Source organism: Periophthalmus magnuspinnatus, chromosome 4 (genome assembly GCF_009829125.3).
Source record: "Periophthalmus magnuspinnatus isolate fPerMag1 chromosome 4, fPerMag1.2.pri, whole genome shotgun sequence".
In the NCBI taxonomy this organism is placed as follows: Eukaryota; Metazoa; Chordata; class Actinopteri; order Gobiiformes; family Gobiidae; genus Periophthalmus; species Periophthalmus magnuspinnatus.
The window spans coordinates 1,511,672-1,529,965 of NC_047129.1; the positions used below are offsets into that span (position 1 = coordinate 1,511,672).

The 18,294-nt window shown below is 39.7% G+C and overlaps 3 protein-coding genes across 3 annotated transcripts; 1 reads left to right on the forward strand and 2 right to left on the reverse strand.

Annotated features, from left to right (window-relative positions):
- Window positions 1-359: 359 nt before the first annotated feature.
- On the reverse strand, window positions 360-8,527 carry gtpbp6 (GTP binding protein 6 (putative)). The gene is made up of 10 exons (XM_033965618.2): window positions 8,012-8,527; window positions 7,416-7,553; window positions 7,158-7,228; window positions 6,823-6,953; window positions 6,683-6,753; window positions 6,095-6,253; window positions 3,313-3,521; window positions 2,641-2,789; window positions 720-872; window positions 360-648 (listed from the first exon to the last, which is right to left on the reverse strand). The coding sequence occupies exons 1-10, from the start codon at window positions 8,379-8,381 to the stop codon at window positions 519-521; spliced, it is 1,581 nt and encodes a 526-aa protein (XP_033821509.1). The 5' UTR covers window positions 8,382-8,527; the 3' UTR covers window positions 360-518.
- A 1,191-nt stretch (window positions 8,528-9,718) lies between these two features.
- Window positions 9,719-14,799, forward strand: LOC117370242 (T-lymphocyte activation antigen CD80-like). Its single transcript, XM_055221329.1, has 6 exons — window positions 9,719-9,784; window positions 9,957-10,032; window positions 10,798-11,124; window positions 13,421-13,784; window positions 13,979-14,205; window positions 14,711-14,799. The coding sequence occupies exons 1-6, from the start codon at window positions 9,743-9,745 to the stop codon at window positions 14,779-14,781; spliced, it is 1,107 nt and encodes a 368-aa protein (XP_055077304.1). The 5' UTR covers window positions 9,719-9,742; the 3' UTR covers window positions 14,782-14,799.
- nit2 (nitrilase family, member 2) lies at window positions 14,701-18,055 on the reverse strand. Its single transcript, XM_033965634.2, has 10 exons — window positions 17,931-18,055; window positions 17,648-17,766; window positions 17,015-17,135; window positions 16,492-16,580; window positions 16,330-16,423; window positions 16,174-16,248; window positions 16,016-16,094; window positions 15,828-15,926; window positions 15,324-15,379; window positions 14,701-15,252 (listed from the first exon to the last, which is right to left on the reverse strand). The coding sequence occupies exons 1-10, from the start codon at window positions 17,956-17,958 to the stop codon at window positions 15,152-15,154; spliced, it is 861 nt and encodes a 286-aa protein (XP_033821525.1). The 5' UTR covers window positions 17,959-18,055; the 3' UTR covers window positions 14,701-15,151.
- Window positions 18,056-18,294: the final 239 nt, after the last annotated feature.

The following is an 18,294-nucleotide window of genomic DNA, read 5'->3' on the forward strand; positions in this document are numbered from 1 at the left end:
TCACCAGCGTAGTATTTGTCTTGTATTGTTGTCCCAATCACTGTGTGTCTACTTGTTCGATTGTTGGAGGTTTAATACATTTAATTTTAAATTGTATAATGCAATAATGGTATCTATGCAATAATCTTAAGTGAAATACTTTTTGTTAGATGCAATATGGAATAAATGATGAATGAAATAAAACAACTTTGTGATATAAATTCCTTAATGTACAGTATTCATACACTTGTGTTCATTTGGCTGCTCCCCTTGTCATCAAAACAAACTAGTAGCATGGTGATTAGATGCACTTGGTTACTTCAACATTCATCAAATGATCAGGCAAAACATTTTAACCTCTGACGAATATCTGTCGATATCATCGAGGCATCTGTTACATAATTGGATGGGAAATATGTAATGTAATAATAATATTCTTGACTGGAAGACTGAGCATATTTTTTCAAGCATTAACATTTGAGCAATACCTTATGTAGAAATACAGTAGATCAGACAGGATTTGTAATTTGTTTCTTTATCTATCTGCCATCTGTGAACAGTTTCTTGTAGCGTCCATAAGCAGCATTAGATATGATGACTTTGACAACAGCTGAGCCTTCATCTGCGATCACCTCCACGTCCTGAACTGTGGCTTCCTTATACAACCAGCTGAAAAGAAGTGATAATAAAAAAAGATTAATTTAAAAAGCACAAGATGATAAATTACTAAATATGCTTACCTAAGCTGTGGAGTGCTGAGGTCCACTTTCAGACTTAAAATATGTTTTCCAGTTGTGTTTAAAATCTCCTCTTCCACAACTTTTTTTAACTGGGTCAGTCCTTGTTCCTTTAAGGCAGATACTGCCAAAACCTTAGGCTCAGTGGCCTCATAGCTATAAGTAAAACATAACTAGTTACATAAATGGTACACGTATTTTCATATTGTTTTCAAATTGACAAATGCCTCTGTATTTGAGAATGTTGGCTCTATTGATTGGACAATAAACAATAATATCGTTTATCATGATAAAGGGTAGACAACAATCATTTGTGGGACAATTTACATAATCGTGATAATAATAGTGATAATCGGCAAAAAAGATAATCACCATTCTATCACCAGAATGTGCAGAAAAAAACACTTCTCCATGATGTTCTCTTCTAGATTATAGTTGTTTTCACTTAAGACAATGTACAGTTATATAAAAGTTGTTGAAACATCGAACCTATTCATAATATTAAAATTATAATTATTCATATTCATACATTTTTAAACTATTAGCAATCATTATTGTACAACGGAGTATAAGGGTCACTTAAATAAAAAATGTATGCGGGTGCTATGAGAATAAAGTCGTAGCATTTCGACATTAAAGTCGTAATTTTACGAGAATAAAGTCGAAGCCAGAAAAAGTCGTAATATTACGAGAAAAAAGTTGTAATATTACGAGAAAAAAAGTCGTAATATTACGAGAATAAAGTCGTAATATTATGAGAATAAAGTTGTATTTTTATGAGAATATAGGCTGCTGTGTGTGAATGAGTGACCAGTGCGTTATGAAGAATTTGGAGCATTTTGTTCAGATATAGCATTTTCTTCCAAATCTGTCTGGTTCCTCCGTCTAAACAAACTCAAATGCTTGCAGTGTCCCTTCAAAGTACTTATACTGATGACAGTGTGGTGATGGTGGGCTAAAAGACACAGTATTTCATCGTGCATAAACCCCAGTTGAAAGTTTACCTGAACAAAATGCTCCAAATTCTCCATAACACACAACGACTGGTCACTCATTCACACACAGCAGCCTGTACTCTCATAAAATACTACTTTATTCTCCTAATATTACAACTTTTTTCTTGTAGCACCAGCATAATTTTTTTTATTTAAGTGACCCTTATGTCGTATTACTGTGATATAACTGTTAATCACAATTATTTTGGCCACAATAATCATCCCATGTCTAGTTGACTCCACTATTCACATATATTATTTGTACATTAGTAATGAGATATAGTTTTGTAACATTTCCACCGATTATCAAATTGAAAAAAAGCTCATACAATAATAATACACATAATAGTATGAGGAAATAAAGAGAAAGCAGGCTGCTATTTTCCCTCAGCTGAAGCTGTCTTGTGCATTTTGCATTATTGCTTTTCATACATTTTTTTGTGTGTTTTTTTGTTCTATTGAAAAAGTGCATAGGCCCATAACCTCACTAAACTATACACAAATCTACATATTAATATTAAAAATATTTTTTCTTCCTTTCCTTGTCTTATAAGAAGTTGACTGAAGTCCCAGCAATCATTATTATATGATTATATTTTTGTATGAAATGTTATATTAGAAGATAGAGCCAATCTATTACCAAGTACCATCCATTTTAGTGCACCAAGTCACAAAATTATATTAATTAATTAAAGTAAATACATATAGGATACGATTGTATCAAACATCAAAATAATTAATTTGCAACAAAGTCCTTAGAATATTTTAATGCATAAAAAAATCCTTGTTACTAATATAGTTTTTCTGTGTTGAGATCTAGAAGAAAACCAAAGAGGAGATTTGATAATATAGATGGTGTAAGGGTAGGCTGCAGAAGATAGTTAGATGGTTTGAGATTACTCTACATAAGAATAAAAAGGTTTGATTACTTCTCAATGAGGTCGATCTTATTGTGGACCTCAACCATGGAGTTCATCAAAGTGTGTGGGATTTGAAGGTTTTTTAACACGCTCAGCACATTAGCCTTCTGGTTTACAGTCTCTGGGTGGCTGATATCTCTGACGTGAATGAGAAGATCCTGTAAAATGACAACCAAACTAATTGAATTAGTGCTTACATCAATCAGGCATTACATTATGATTATAAACAGTAGCTACATAAAGATCTTTCTATCAAAACAAGCCATGAAGGTCCTGTGTGTTGTTAAAACTTTTAGCAATGTTACAAGATTGTTTCATTAATGTTTGAGTAGCTCTGTATATTCTGTACACTCTAAAGCTCGAAACACTTGGCTTTACTTTTTAATGTAATGAAGCAGTAATGGAGAAAGATCTGTAACAATGCTTTTGTTGAAAAATCCACTCATATAATCCAGTCTTTGCCAATGTCAGCCATGGTTATGGGAATAAGGAAACTTGAAATGATATCTGAGATACTGAATGGAATATGGATTTAAAATAAATTCACATCCTTAATTGGCGATTCTATTCTTAATTTCAATTACCCTTTTAAACTCACCTACAGTATTATATCATCCAATTATAAACCCAAATGACTGTGATAATGATTTTCTCCATAACCAAGAAGCAGTCTTAACTTACAGAGTGCTTTATATCTTCAAGTGTGGCAGAGAAGGAGTCTATGAGCTGATGGGGCAGTTGGGACAGGAAACCAATAGTGTCCACATACAGGACGGTCACGCGGCTCGGTAACTGTCCCGCATGAACTGTGACATCCAGAGTTGCAAACAGCTGGTTTCTGGGCTGAAGACCAGTGTCACCAGTCAAAGCTTTGATTAGGGTGGTTTTTCCTAAAGATAATACAAGAGATACAAATGTAATGTTTTAAAAGTTGAAAGAATAGGATTATTGTATTTAAAAAATATATGCTCAAGTCCAATGTCCCTGTTTTAATTTGAAATCATATTATAAGAACATGGCACCAGGACACTCTAGGTCGGAGGTCGATGATCGACTTTGTTGTCGTGTCATCTGACCTCCGACCGCGTGTCTTGGACACTCGGGTCAAGAGAGGGGCTGAGCTGTCAACTGATCACCACCTGGTGGTGAGTTGGATCCGCTGGCGGAGGAGGAAGCCGGACAGACCTGGCAGGCCCAAGCGTATTGTGAGGGTCTGCTGGGAACGTCTGGCGGAGCCCTCTGTCAGGGGGGTCTTCAACTCCCACCTCCGGGAGAGCTTCTCCCTGATCCCGGGGGAGGTTGGAGACATGGACTCCGAGTGGGCCATGTTCTCCACCTCTATTGTTGATGCGGCTGCTCGCAGCTGTGGTCGTAAGGTCTGTGGTGCTTGTCGCGGCGGCAATCCCCGAACCCGGTGGTGGACACCGGAAGTAAGGGATGCCGTCAAGCTGAAGAAGGAGTCCTATCGAGCCTTGTTGGCTCGTGGGACTCCTGAGGCAGCTGATGAGTACCGGCAGGCCAAGCGTGCCGCGGCTCGGGCAGTCACAGAGGCAAAAACTCGGGGTTGGGAGGAGTTCGGGGAGGCCATGGAGGAGGACTATCGGACGGCCTCAAAGAGATTCTGGCAAACCGTCCGACGCCTCAGGAGGGGAAAGCAGTGCTTCACCAACACTGTTTACAGTGCGGGTGGAGAGCTGCTGACCTCGACTGGAGATGTTGTCGGGCGGTGGAAGGAATACTTTGAGGATCTCCTCAATCCCACTGTCACGTCTTCCGAGGAGGAAGCAGAAACTGGGGACCCAGAGGCGGACTCGTCCATCACCCTGGCTGAAGTCACTGAGGTGGTTGGCAAGCTCCTCGGTGGCAAGGCTCCGGGGGTGGACGAGATCCGTCCTGAGTACCTCAAGTCTCTGGATGTTGTGGGACTGTCTTGGCTGACACGTCTCTGCAACATCGCGTGGCGGTCGGGGACAGTACCTGTGGAATGGCAGACCGGGGTGGTGGTCCCTCTGTATAAAAAGGGGGACCGGAGGGTGTGTTCCAATTACAGGGGAATCACACTCCTCAGCCTTCCCGGTAAGGTCTATTCCAGGGTGCTGGAGAGGAGAATCCGACCGATAGTCGAACCTCGGATTCAGGAGGAGCAGTGTGGTTTTCGTCCTGGTCGTGGAACACTGGACCAGCTCTACACTCTCCATCGGGTCCTCGAGGGCTCATGGGAGTATGCCCAACCAGTCCACATGTGTTTTGTGGATCTGGAGAAGGCATTCGACCGTGTCCCTCGTGGTGTCCTTTGGGGGGTGCTCTGGGAGTATGGGGTCCGGGGCTCTTTGCTAAGGGCTGTCCGGTCCCTGTATGACCGGAGCAGGAGCTGTGTTCGCATTGCCGGCAGTAAGTCAGACCTGTTCCCAGTGCATGTTGGACTCCGCCAGGGCTGCCCTTTGTCACCGGTTCTGTTCATTATATTTATGGACAGAATTTCTAGGCGCAGCCAGGGGCCGGAGGGGGCCTGGTTTGGGAACCACAGGATTTCATCTCTGCTGTTTGCAGATGATGTTGTCCTGATGGCTTCTTCGAGCCAGGACCTGCAGCAGGCACTGGGGCGGTTTGCAGCCGAGTGTGAAGCGGCTGGGATGAGAATCAGCTCCTCCAAATCCGAGGCCATGGTTCTCGACCGGAAAAAGGTGGTTTGCTCTCTCCGGGTGGGTGGTGAGTCTCTGCCCCAAGTGGAGGAGTTCAAGTATCTCGGGGTCTTGTTCACGAGTGAGGGAAGGATGGAGCGTGAGATTGACAGGCGGATCGGTGCAGCGTCTGCAGTGATGCGGTCGCTGTATCGGTCCGTTGTGGTAAAGAAGGAGCTGAGCCGGAAGGCGAAGCTCTCGATTTACCGGTCAATCTACGTTCCTACCCTCACCTATGGTCATGAGCTTTGGGTAATGACCGAAAGGACAAGATCGCGGATACAAGCGGCTGAAATGGGCTTCCTCCGCAGAGTGGCCGGGCGCACCCTTAGGGATAGGGTGAGGAGCTCGGTCACACGGGAGGAGCTCGGAGTAGAGCCGCTGCTCCTACACGTTGAGAGGAACCAGCTGAGGTGGCTCGGGCATCTGCTCAGGGCACCTCCCTAGGGAGGTGTTCTGGGCATGTCCCACCGGGAGGAGGCCCCGGGGAAGACCCAGGACACGCTGGAGGGACTATGTCTCTCGGCTGGCCTGGGAACGCCTTGGGGTCCCACCGGAGGAGCTGGAGGACGTGTCCGGGGTGAGGGAAGTCTGGGAGTCCCTGCTTAGACTGCTGCCCCCGCGACCCGGCCCCGGATAAGCGGAAGAAAATGGATGGATGGATGGATGGATTATAAGAACAAAAAATCTCCAATCTGAAATGTTTTATTGACAGATTACAGTTCCTATGCAAAAAAATATGTGGCGTAAATAATAATAATAGGTTCTTAAAGTTTCCGTACCACAGTTTGTGTACCCTAAAACAGAAACAACAGGGAATTCTTTGTGTTTTCTCTGGGAGCGTAGCAGGTGCCTCTTCCTCCGCAGTTTATCCAGAGCCAACCGGATCTTCAGCTCTCGCTCCTTCAAGAGTCTGTGCTGGACCTCATACAAAGTCTCACCTGGAAACACACAGTCGACCTACTATAGCAGTGTACACATTCACAAGGGTCTGGATATTTTGAGGTCCTGGGTCAAAGAAATCTGAAACATTAATTGTTAAAAAATTATTAAATGCCGTTTTCTCACCACCTTTGTCAGTTAGCTTTATGAAATGGTCTCAATGGATAAAGTATTCACATTACTAATTTTGGGTCTGGAATGCGTTATGTAAACTGTATTTTATAATCTCAAACTTATACCAAAAATCCTTGTAGTTTTCATTAGCTTTCTTTGATGCTGTAATAAACAATTTGCATCATAAAAAGTAAAATAATTTTAAAAAATGAATTGTGCATACAGACAGCAAGATACAAGGACTTCTTTGATGTAATTAAATATAAAATCAGTTGAGCATTATGTCTACAGTTCATTAATAACATGGTCATTACCTGAACCACCAATGTACCTTGACCCTCCTCCTTGCTGATCCAAGTTTGCAATTTCATTCTTGAGTCGAGATCTATAAACATCAACGTATATACATTATAAATCAAATAAATTATTAAAACTACTTACTACAGAGTAATACCTTAACAGTGGGATTTCTGCCAATGAGATCTGTAGCTTTGCTTCTTTTGTTTTGGCATTGCAGCGGAAGATATGCAGGACAATCGAGTATCTGTCAAACACTTTCACTCCCCAGGCCTCCTCCAGATCCCTCTGATGGAACATATAAGAATATATTATATATCATTTTGCGTGTGTGGGGGTGTGTGGGTGTGTGTGTGTGTGTGTGTGTGTGTGTGTGTGTGGGTGTGTGTGTGTGTGTGTGTATATATATATATATATATATATATATATATATATATATATATATATATATATATATATATATATGAAAATGAAATAAGGAGACAAACTCACTTCAGAAACAGGAGAGAGGCGCTCAACATTAACAAAAACAGCAGTGATTCCTGGAGTTTGTCTGATTTTCTCTAACAAAGACCAAAAAAAAGAGGAAGTATCAGAAATGGTACATACATATTAAGTATATAGACTAGATTGATTATTGTGCTGTCAATGCTATGAGGCAATTTTATGTAACAGCATTTTCATGAAAATGAATGCATTTCATTTTTTTGTTTCAAGTTCTTAAACTTCACAAATTCACAGAATGCATACCTGTGACAACCTGGAAGTTCCCTTTTCCAAATATTCTCTTCTTCTCTGGGGTTTTGGTTGAGAGAATGATCTTATCCACAGTCCGCCAATTCTCTAAAGTGCTCACAAGTCCCTCTGCCTCTGCCACCATCAGTTCAGCTAATAAATGATGAAAAAAATATTTAGTTGAAGTTAAAGGCTTGTCTAGGTCATGTTAAATAGTTGTTTCATGTTCTGTGTAGATTGCTTCAAAGTGTGCTTCAATTTTGCACAGATTATTTTGAGATATGAACTAGTGATCTCACTTTTCATGAAACATGTAACTTATATCCACGATTTCACATTCCTCTTATTTCCTTTTATGTCCTGTTATGTTCTCTTATGTCCTCTTATGTCCTTTTATGTCCTCTTATGTCCTTGTATGTCCTCTTATGTCCTGTTATGTCCTCTTATGTCCTGTTATGTCCTTTTATGTCCTCTTATGTCCTTTTATGTCCTCTTATGTCCTGTTATGTCCTCTTATGTCCTTTTATGTCCTGTTATGTCCTTTTATGTCCTCATATGTCCTCTTATGTCCTGTTATGTCCTCTTAGGCCTCAGATTGCATTGTGCCTTACCTGTGGTCAGATGCTGTTTTCTGCTGCCCCACTTCACATCGGGGTGGACAATAAATACCTGATGGTGACTGTCCCCTAAACCCAGCGACCCCTGCGTCTGGAACAGCTCCTCCACCTCACTGTCCGGGAGGAGATCTTCCCCTTCATCCTCTTCCTCCCTCCCGAAGCTGCCTCCATTATTGTTCTTCAGAGCGGGCGCGGACTGTCCAAAAGGACTAGTTTGCACATTTAAACGCCCTATTAAACTTATATTTGTCTTCTTTAGGACGCTAGTGACAGGAGGTGATGAGTGGAGAGTCCTGTAGATCGAACAAACACAACAGCTCCGTCTGTGCAGGAGATAAGTGCAAATCCTCACTAACGCAGACATTTTGGACAAGGAGATGTCTTAGGTGCGGTATTAAGTTTCATAATTGGATTTAATTTACATAATTACGCCAATTTAGCCCCTCTCACGATCCACACGCGGTCTGTGACAGTTCCAGTGTTTACATCTGAACTTCTTCGCTGAAAACTGAATGGAAAAAAAATAGAAAACCGCGCACTGCCATCTAGAGGTGATTTTGAGTAGCACGACCTTAAATCTGAGGATTTTGACTGTGTAAAAGCGCAACGAAAAACTGTGCGTGTTCAGATGTATCTCTCAAACTACAGCCTACATGTTATTTGGCTCATTAATGTTACAAGGTGAATTTTTAAATGTGGACTAATTTGCGTTTTGATCGTATGCTATGGTCTGCCCCCTCTATATTTGAACTTTTCTTAAAAATATAATTTGACTTTTTGGTCTAATGACAGAAAACACTTAAGACTTTATGATCTATTTATAGTAATGCGAATAGTTATATTGTGCATGTTTGTCTGCAAAGCTGCCTATTACGCAATGGATAGTTTACTCAACTAAACGCCTTTTCGTGTATCACTTAATTGTCCAACGTGAACAGGCGCCTAATGACCTTAAGTTTTGTTCATGTGTAACATCACCCACATCCCGGTGTGCGCGTCACCTGTGCGAGTAGACAGTGGTGGAAGAGGTAGGCTACTCAATTTTGATACTTTAGTAAAACTACAGACACCAGGGCAGAAAAATACTCAGGTAAAAGTTAAACACATGAAAAATCTGCTTAAGTAAAAGTATTAAAGTACCCGTTTAAATATGTTCTTAAAGAGTAAAAAGTAAAAGTAAAAAGTAAAATTTTTGCGCAATTATAAAGCTACGAATTTGTTGATTTTGATAAAGATTTGTGCTGAAATTTGTTCAATAAAACCAATTAAATGGATCATTTTCCCCCAGGTGTTTTTTAAATTTAGTTTTGTTTGCTCAAACTACGAACTTGTTAAAAAATAAACCCCTAGGCGTTTCAGAAAGTCTCAAACAATGACAAAAATACTTTTACTTTCCAGTCCAGTTAAAAAATGTAGTGGAGTAGAAAGTACAGATACTGCTCTCAAATGTAGTGATGTAAAAGTAAAAAAAAAACAACCGCTTTGAAATGTACTAAAAGTACAGATACTTAAAGTGTGTACTTAAATACAGTACTTTAATACTTTTACTTCGTTACCCTCCACACTGCGAGTAGGTGTGTGTAGTTTGCCGGGAGCTTGATGAAAAAGAAGTCAGACTGGTCTCTCAAACCTGCCACCCGCTCGGGATCTGTGGCACCGGGACAAGCCTGACGTTTGCAGGTAAATCCTTTGGACTTTATGCTTTAATAGTGAGAGAACGTGCCAATGACGCCGTCTCTGAGGCCTCATGTGTCGCAGGAGAACCCGGTAAGGCAAGACAAGCCGCGACATGACAGACAATGAATTCCTTATTATGAGTAACTAAAAAGACAACGTCCAAACAAGGAAGTGAAGTTAGTCATGCTGATTTTTCCACACATGTCATGATTTGTGATGGCGGTTCATGAATAAGAGAGTTTTTCATTGTTTTTACGCACAGTTGCAGTGGGTCATGCCGGTGGCACTATGGAGCTTTGGGCTGCTCCTCAGTTTCTTCACGGTTTGTTCTTCTTTAGGTAAGTCCCATCTGCCAGTATGCTCTCTCCATTCATAAGGTAAACATCAGTTTAAACAAACAAGTTGAATATATGAGTGTCATATCATGAATAATTAGTTGGTACTTATACACTGTTTGAGTCATTTCATGTCCCATTTAACCTTTATCTCAATCATTTATTGTGAATTTGTTTTACCTCAGGTATGGGCTGCCTGTATCTCTCCTAGTATAGGCGACTCTATTTAAGCAGTCATATTATGAGAAAAAGTCATAGTGACAGAAGCAGGTCTTTATAAAATAAAATGAGAAATTGACACATGTTTGGCTCTTCTCTGCCTCCTTTTGGGCACCCTAAGGACTTCAAGAAACCCCCACATACATTCATATTTCAGTATAAACAAACACTGGAGGCAAGGGGAGTCAAGTGTCATGCACTAGGACATAACAGCAGTATGTAGTAGTCAAATGGGACTGAACTGGCTACTCAGTAGTAGTGCTACTGTAACAGCACTGAGTTACAGCTGAAGAATAAATCTATTATAGCAGCAGAAGTAATAGTAAAACAAAATACTTCAGCTAAAACAATAATCATCATTACAAGACAACGGGTAAAACCAAAGGGTATCAGGTACAATGTGGGCCAAGGGAATAGACATTGCACACTTGCAGTCAAATGGTGTAGTACCTAAACTCAAGTACAGAATTGTACCTTTTTACCTGTCCAAAGCACAATTATTCCCTCATCGTTTTGATAATTCTACAATTTATTTTTGTGTTTTCTCAGATAAGGACTGTATTGTCGGTATTGTCAGCCATGCTGTGTTGCTGCCCTGTTATCACCATAATGAACTCTTAAGTTTTCATAATTTATCTGTGGAGTGGAGGAGGGGTAATGAACTGGTTTTAAAAGCTAAATGGGAGGAGGATGGAGATGTGGTCATTTGGAGTCTTAACCATGCCACAATCCCACGGAATGCTCCTCTCACCGGAAACTTCTCTCTTGAGCTCCCAAAACTCAGTGCAAAAGAAGACCAAATGGTTTACAGTCTGTTTGTGACCTCAGTGGAGAATGGCAGTGCCCCGCTCTGCTCCATGTGTCTCCGTACGGCAGGTTGGTAACAAAAACTATCATTTGAATATTGATCCACCATAACAATATAAGCACTGAGAGGTGACAGCACCTAGTTAGCACCTGTACTGGGTTGGTTATTAATCTCCAAGTGAGAGATTGTGTTTCCAGTTAAAAGTTAGAAAAATGAACAAGCTTAGGATATGAGTGGATTTGACAAAATTTTGATGGCTTAAAAACCATAGTCACTCAAACTACTCAGCAGTGATCTGTGTTTGAACCTGAAATGGGTGATGGAAATGGAGAGTGAAGGGATTGAAATAACAAACTATGGTTGGATGCTCAAAATCCATGTACAGACATATGTCAAACAGGAGTGTGTGTCATTTGTGTGGGAAGTACAAAAATATTTTGACTGAATACACTTTTAACAGAATACATAGACCCTTTTGCTAATTTATTAAGCTGTACTTGCATTGCATTCTGCTTTATATGGTCATATTGTTTTTGATAGACATGCCCAAACAGACATGCTTAAACATGAACCAACTATTCTGTGGTCGTTACATGCAACACCCAGGATCAACAGGCAACACATATACACTTGAAACCATGAGTTTACAAACATATAAAAAGGCACATAAGCATCTTTTTTCTCACTGTCTGACTTTCCTGTTTTAGGTCAGTTAGGATTACCAAAATTATTTCTATTTGCTAAATGTCAGAATTCTTCAAAGTCATAATTTTACATACATTTCATTAATATTTGGTACCATTGCTTTTAAACTGTATGACTTGGGTCAATATCCTTCCACAAGCTTCTCAATAGTTGGCAGGAGTGTTGGCCGATTCTTCATGACAGAACTGGTGTAACTGAGCCCTGTTTGTAGACTGCCTTGCTCACCCAGGCCTTTTCAGGTCTGCCCGTAAATTTTCAATAGGATTGAGATCAGGGCTTTGTGATGAACATTGACTTTTTATCCTTAAGCCACTTTGTAACCAGTTTGGCAGAATGCTTCAGATTACAGGCGATTTGGAAGACCCATTTGTGCCCAAACTTTAACTTTCTGGCTGATGTCTTGAGATGTTACTTCAGTATTTCTATATAATATTCTTTCCTCATGCCTATTTTGTGAAGTGCACCCGTCCCACAACACTTCCACCCCTGTATTTCACAGTTTGGATGGTGTTCTCTGGCTTGCAAGCTTCCCCCTTTTTCCTCCAAACATAACGATGCTCATTATGGCCAAACTGTTTTTTATTTATTTTCGTTTAGACCACAGGACATGTTTCCAAAAATTAAGGTCTTTGCCCTTGTATGCATTTGCTGGCTTTTTAATGTTTCTTTTGGAGTAATGGCTTCAGTCATGCCAGTATAATACTGGTTTCACTGTGGATAATGACACTTACCAGCTTCAGCAGCATCTTCACAAGGTCTTTTGCTTTTGTTCTTGGGTTGATATGCACATTTCGGACCAAAGCACCAAAGTTCATCCATGGGACACAGAGCCCGTCTCCTTCCTGAGCGGAGTGATGCCTGGACATTCCCATGGTGTTTATATATGTGTATAATTGTTTGAACAGATGACCATGCCCCCATCAGGGATCTGGACATTACACTCAAGGATGAAACAAACTTATGCAAGTCCACAATTCTTTCCCTGATATCTTGGCTGATTTCTTTTAACTTTCCCACAATGTTACAGAAAGAACTGTGTTTCTGGTGTGCCTTCAAATACATCCATAGGTGTGTCTCTAATTAACTCAAATGTTAATGTCAATAAACCGATAGAAGCTTCCAAAGACATTGCCAAAATTGTTTAAAGCCATAGTAATCTTACTGTATACAAAACTTCCTATTTTGAAGTAATAAAAATTGTTCTTCCATAATTATTCTGGCATTTAGCAAATAGTATGTGTCTTTTTATATAGAGTGTGTAAACTTCTGGTTTCAACTGTATTACAGGGGCTTTCTATCAGGGAGTCTCATGTATAACAGAGCACATGAATCATTTTCAGTGCATGGGCCCAATTACTGGAAGTTTATAATTATGCTCATTGTGGTGAATCAAACAATTCATGATTAACCATTAATTACCAATATGATACCATCGTAAATGTTTCTTAAATTTTGGGAACTAAGAAAACAAGCAGTAATCAGTAATAATTGTAGCCCAGTAACTAACACATTTATACTTTAGCAAACACAGCTGTGATAAATCATTAATATTCTTTAAAAATATGCTCCATATATGGCAGTTCACTAAGCAATCATCAACACCCCTGGTATATTGTCATGTCGCAGTGTACAAAACTATACTCCCATTGCCGTCTACAGCTCGGTTCAGCTCCCCCCTCCTCCAAAGAGATGAAACAACAGGCAATAACAGGACAGTGTTCCTCTGCCACTCAAGTGGAGGTTTCCCAAAACCCACAGTGTACTGGCTCATAAATGACACAGAGCAGCCCCCAGAGGACTCAGTTTGGACAGACACCACACCCCTCCCAGACTCAAGCCTGTACAACGTGACCAGCCTCCTTACCGTCAACATCTCCACAGACGACAGCGTGTCCTGCTCCATTCAGAACCAGTGGATGAACGAGACGCTCACCTCAAAAAGCAGGGAGTTTGTTTCATTTACTGGTTTGTTTATTAGGTCTGGCAAGAGGGTTATATGTTTTTATCGTTTTCGTGCCAAATAGAGGTGGAAAAGCTCAGCGCCTATATAAAATGAGAGCATTTACCGCTACCATTATTACTTTGTTGCTATTTCTTTGTATTGCCTTTTACATTTTTGCTTGGTATTCAACCAATTATTATTGTACAATAAGCATAATAATATTTTTAGTGGATATAATAAAGTTAAATTAAATGCTTATTCATTCTGATGTATAGTCCTCAATGCTTGTACAGTTCTTGTGTTGTTGACTGTTGCTTATCTATAGGTGGCACAAGAGACAACACAATCCGGAGCCGAGCGTCTGAGGGCATGTGGATGTTCAGTACAGGGTTGTGTGTAGCAGTGGGGATCATGGTGGTGGTGGGCATAGCCTATCAGATCCACCTGGATCGCATCAGTAAGAAGAGGAAGGTTCTCTATGAATCTACAAAAGCTCAAAGGGGTAAGCATGTGTGCAACAAAATGTTTATTATCACTTATTTATTTTGCAATGTCAACAATTCCATGCCATATGGGCTTAGTTCCAAATGGTCATGATTGAGAAAATCATACAATAAAAGTAAAAATGTTCTTATTCTGAGATGATAGGTAGCCTAAGTACCAAACAGAAACCCTGATGATACTGCAAACTACTATCAAATTACTATCAAACTACTGTCAAATACGTAGTAACCAAGAATGCCACCAGACCAAATCAAAGAAAGTGTCTTGAACTCATTATTCAAACAAAAAATTATTCAGCCAACAAAAATAATGGCAATGTCTACCATGTGAAAGAGTAACTGGTAGAAACTATGTATGTCGGCACTCACTCTTTTCCTTCTTATTTAAAATTTTGAAGTTGAAAGACATCCAGACGTAGAAAGATTTTTAATGCAAGGTTATGTTTGATATTCTGTGTACATTGCACTTACATTTTTGATTTTTAAAACATGTGTTCTTTACAGGATACAAAAAGCACCAGTTCTTAGAAGAAACACAGGAAGAAGCACTAATGTCAAAGGAGACCTGTGTCTGACAATAAAGACTATCAAATCTCACTTTAAAACAATCTCAAACTGGATACTTCTGTATTTCATAGGATTTACTTCATTAACTCATTTCTATAGACAAGACTCTTGCTGCTGTTTTAGTATTTCAAAATTAAAAGATTTTCTTTGTACTTATACTCTTCTCTCCTCTTCCAACATATTGGCCAGTATCCAAATGATTTATTGAATTTATCACATTTTTAATACAGTAATTAATGACCCATGGCTCAAACAATTAGACATTATACAACACTATTATTCAGTTTTTCAGGTTTTCAGATTCAGAATCTGTCATGTTTGTTGCTTCCCATAGCCCGTTAGTTTGTACCTGTCCTGCTCCGTCCAGTTTGGAGATGATCAGCCTGTCGACTCTGGGACTGTGGTGACAGTGTAGAGGTCGTTTCGTCGCTGGGTCGTGATTGGGATCTGCTGTCGGATATCAGCCAAATACTGCAGATCTGAGGCAGCAAAAAGACATTCAGTTTAGAATTCTAATCATGTCTTTTCCCATTTTCAAAACTTAACTCACCAATATCAGCATAAATAACAGCCTCTTCAGGACCGGCTTTTGACATAACCTCTCCCCTGAAGGAGCAGTAGAAAGGTGCATTCACATAACACATTAGAGTAACTAACAACTTGAGTAATCAATTCATTCAGATTTTAAGTATTTATTTATTTACTTGTGAATCATATTTTATCCAACACAGGTACATAGGTTAGAGAAGATTGTCTCTTCTTTTGGGGTAACAGTGTGTCACTATTAGAGCACTGGCCTCATACATTTTCCCACAGACTTTAAGGTTGGCAGTTTAATCCCGGCTCTGAGTCTGACCAGAGCATACAATTGTGTCCTTGGACTAGACCTTTCATCCACCTTGTCTAAGAATGTGGTGTTTGAGTATTTAGTGGTTGTTGGCAGAACCCTAGGTGCAGATCGGCAGCCATGTTTCAGTCTACTCCAGGGCAGCTGTGACCACAGGAGTATGTCATATAAGTCTAATTTAATGTAGTAGTGTTATTATTATCTTACCATGGGTTCACGACTGTGCTGTGACCCCAAGCCACATAAGACGCTGTTTCATCTCTGGCTGGTGATGCTGTTGCCACATAAACCTGATTATCTACAGCCCTGTTTGACAATAACAAATAAATAAATACATGGTTCATATTACACAGGCACAGTACACAGAATCATTAAGTGCACATAGAAAGTCAGACCTGGCTCTTTGTAGGAGCTCCCAGTGTGCCGGGCCAGTCGTCATGTTAAAGGCTCCAGGATAAACCAAGAGCTGGCAACCTGAAGAGAGCAGAACACCCTGATGAAATGTTGCCAAACATACATTAAACTGTATAAACTAAATGTATAAATCTTGTACCTTTCCTGCTATAAAGCTGTGCCAATTCTGCAAACCTCATGTCATAGCAGATGCCAACACCAACTTTACAAAATGCTGCAATGATGCATACATGGATCAAAATAACAATGCACCCAAGATCAATAAAGATAAATTGAAACAGAAGCTTTCCCTCACGTGTGTCAAACATTGATAAACTGTTCCCTGGACTGAGTATCTCTGATTCCTGAAAGTGGATTTTTCCTGGGACACTGATGTCAAAGAGATGAATCTAAAATGACCAAACATCAAAGCATAGAAAAAAAAACTGTGACCATTCCATTAATGGTGGATAAAAACCTTTCTATGTTTGAGGAGCATCTGTCCTTCTGGGTCAAACACTGCACAGCTGTTAAACAGTTTTCCACAGTCTTCTTCAGGAATGGAGCCTGTACAAATAAGAGAGTATTTAAGAGTATAACAGTTATTGAGGGCTTAGTATCAAAAGGATGCAAGGAACATTATGTAAAAAGAAATTAATTTATGAAGCATGTGAAAGCATGTGGTCAACCGTTTCTATTGCTGGAATATTACAAATAATATTCAGAACCAATTCAGAGTTCATAAAAAAAACAAAAAAAACAAACAATGCACTATCTCTTATCATAGTCTCTCCATGAAAGTGCAAGTGCATAAAGTTATGGCCTGAAAAGGATGAAAAAGCATCTTAAAGTAGCTCATTCAAATTGAGCTTTTGGCAAAAATGTGTCTAAGAAAAGTGTCAGTGGTTTCTACCTCTGTTATAATGTTACATCATTTTTTCATACCTTGTCATTTTCTATTTGTAGTTAAACTATAGTTACATAGTGACACATATTCTTACCTCCCACCAAATACACTTTATTTTCTTTGGCAATTTCTGACAGCACCTGAGTGGACTCTCCTGGGATCCTCTCGGCATATGTAGAGAAGAAATTGGTCCCATAAGGAGAATTGAAGCACTCCTGCAATGAAAAAACAAAGTATTATTAGAACTACTGTATATTCAAGTATAATGTCAAGTTAAAGGTGCACTAGGTAGGTATTCTGGTAGGAGATTTGCCACCTGTTTATCTCAATGGAGATATTATTGCTTTGCCTGTCTAACTTTGATAATTAAATTTATTTACAACATTTAGACTACAACACATCTGGACATTATTGGTTTTAAATGAGTAATTACAGCTTATGATTAAATGTATTATTATAGCCAAACACCTCAGTCCTTAAATACAGTATGTTATGCAATCTATTTGCAATGAGTACTTTTTTGTATAGGCTTTAAGATGCAAGTGAAAAAATAGATGTATGGACGTGTCCAGAAATGTTTACTTGTTTAATTCTCCAGAACCAAATCTCTATCTGCCTTTTTATTTAAATTGCATACTATCATCAACTACTTGCCACTCTACAGATTAATGTTTGCTCGTTGCTTAAATGTTGACTCTTGTCCTATGCCTCTTCCACACTGGCTCACCGGTAGAAGGACCACCTTGCCCCCCTGTCCCGCAGCCTCCTTCACCAGTCTCCGGGCTCGGCTCAGGTTGTCCGCCTTCACACCGGTCACCTGCAGCTGGACCACGGCCAAACGAAACTCTACGGACATAGAAATATGAATCCTCCTGCACCCAAAGTGCACCAACAATGAACAAGGAATGAACTAATGCACACAAAAACAAAGCCAGGTGCCTGATATTGCAATGTTGAAATTTGACATGCAAAAAAATACAGACAAAACACGATATGGACTATATACTCACTCGACATTGCTTTAGTTAGTGCTGACATGTCATTTATAAATTAACTTCAGGCTCAAGGTTTACCAAAGAGCGGACCGTTCAGCCATGAGCGCAAACAGGCGGAAATGTGTGGTACTTCAAAATAAAAGTCTTAAGTATTATTCTCGGATACAAAATATCGTATTTTAAAGATTTTTGCTGTGTTTTATTATATAGAGGTGTATTAAAGGATGTAGTGAAAATGTAAGATAAGTTTGGTAAAATTTAGGCTAATTATTGGGACTGACATACTAATATATCATCTTATTTTGGAAAGGAAAGTAAGCATGCATCCAAGAAGGGCGGCTCTTCGATAACCAATGAACCCAGAGGTGTCCAAAGTGCT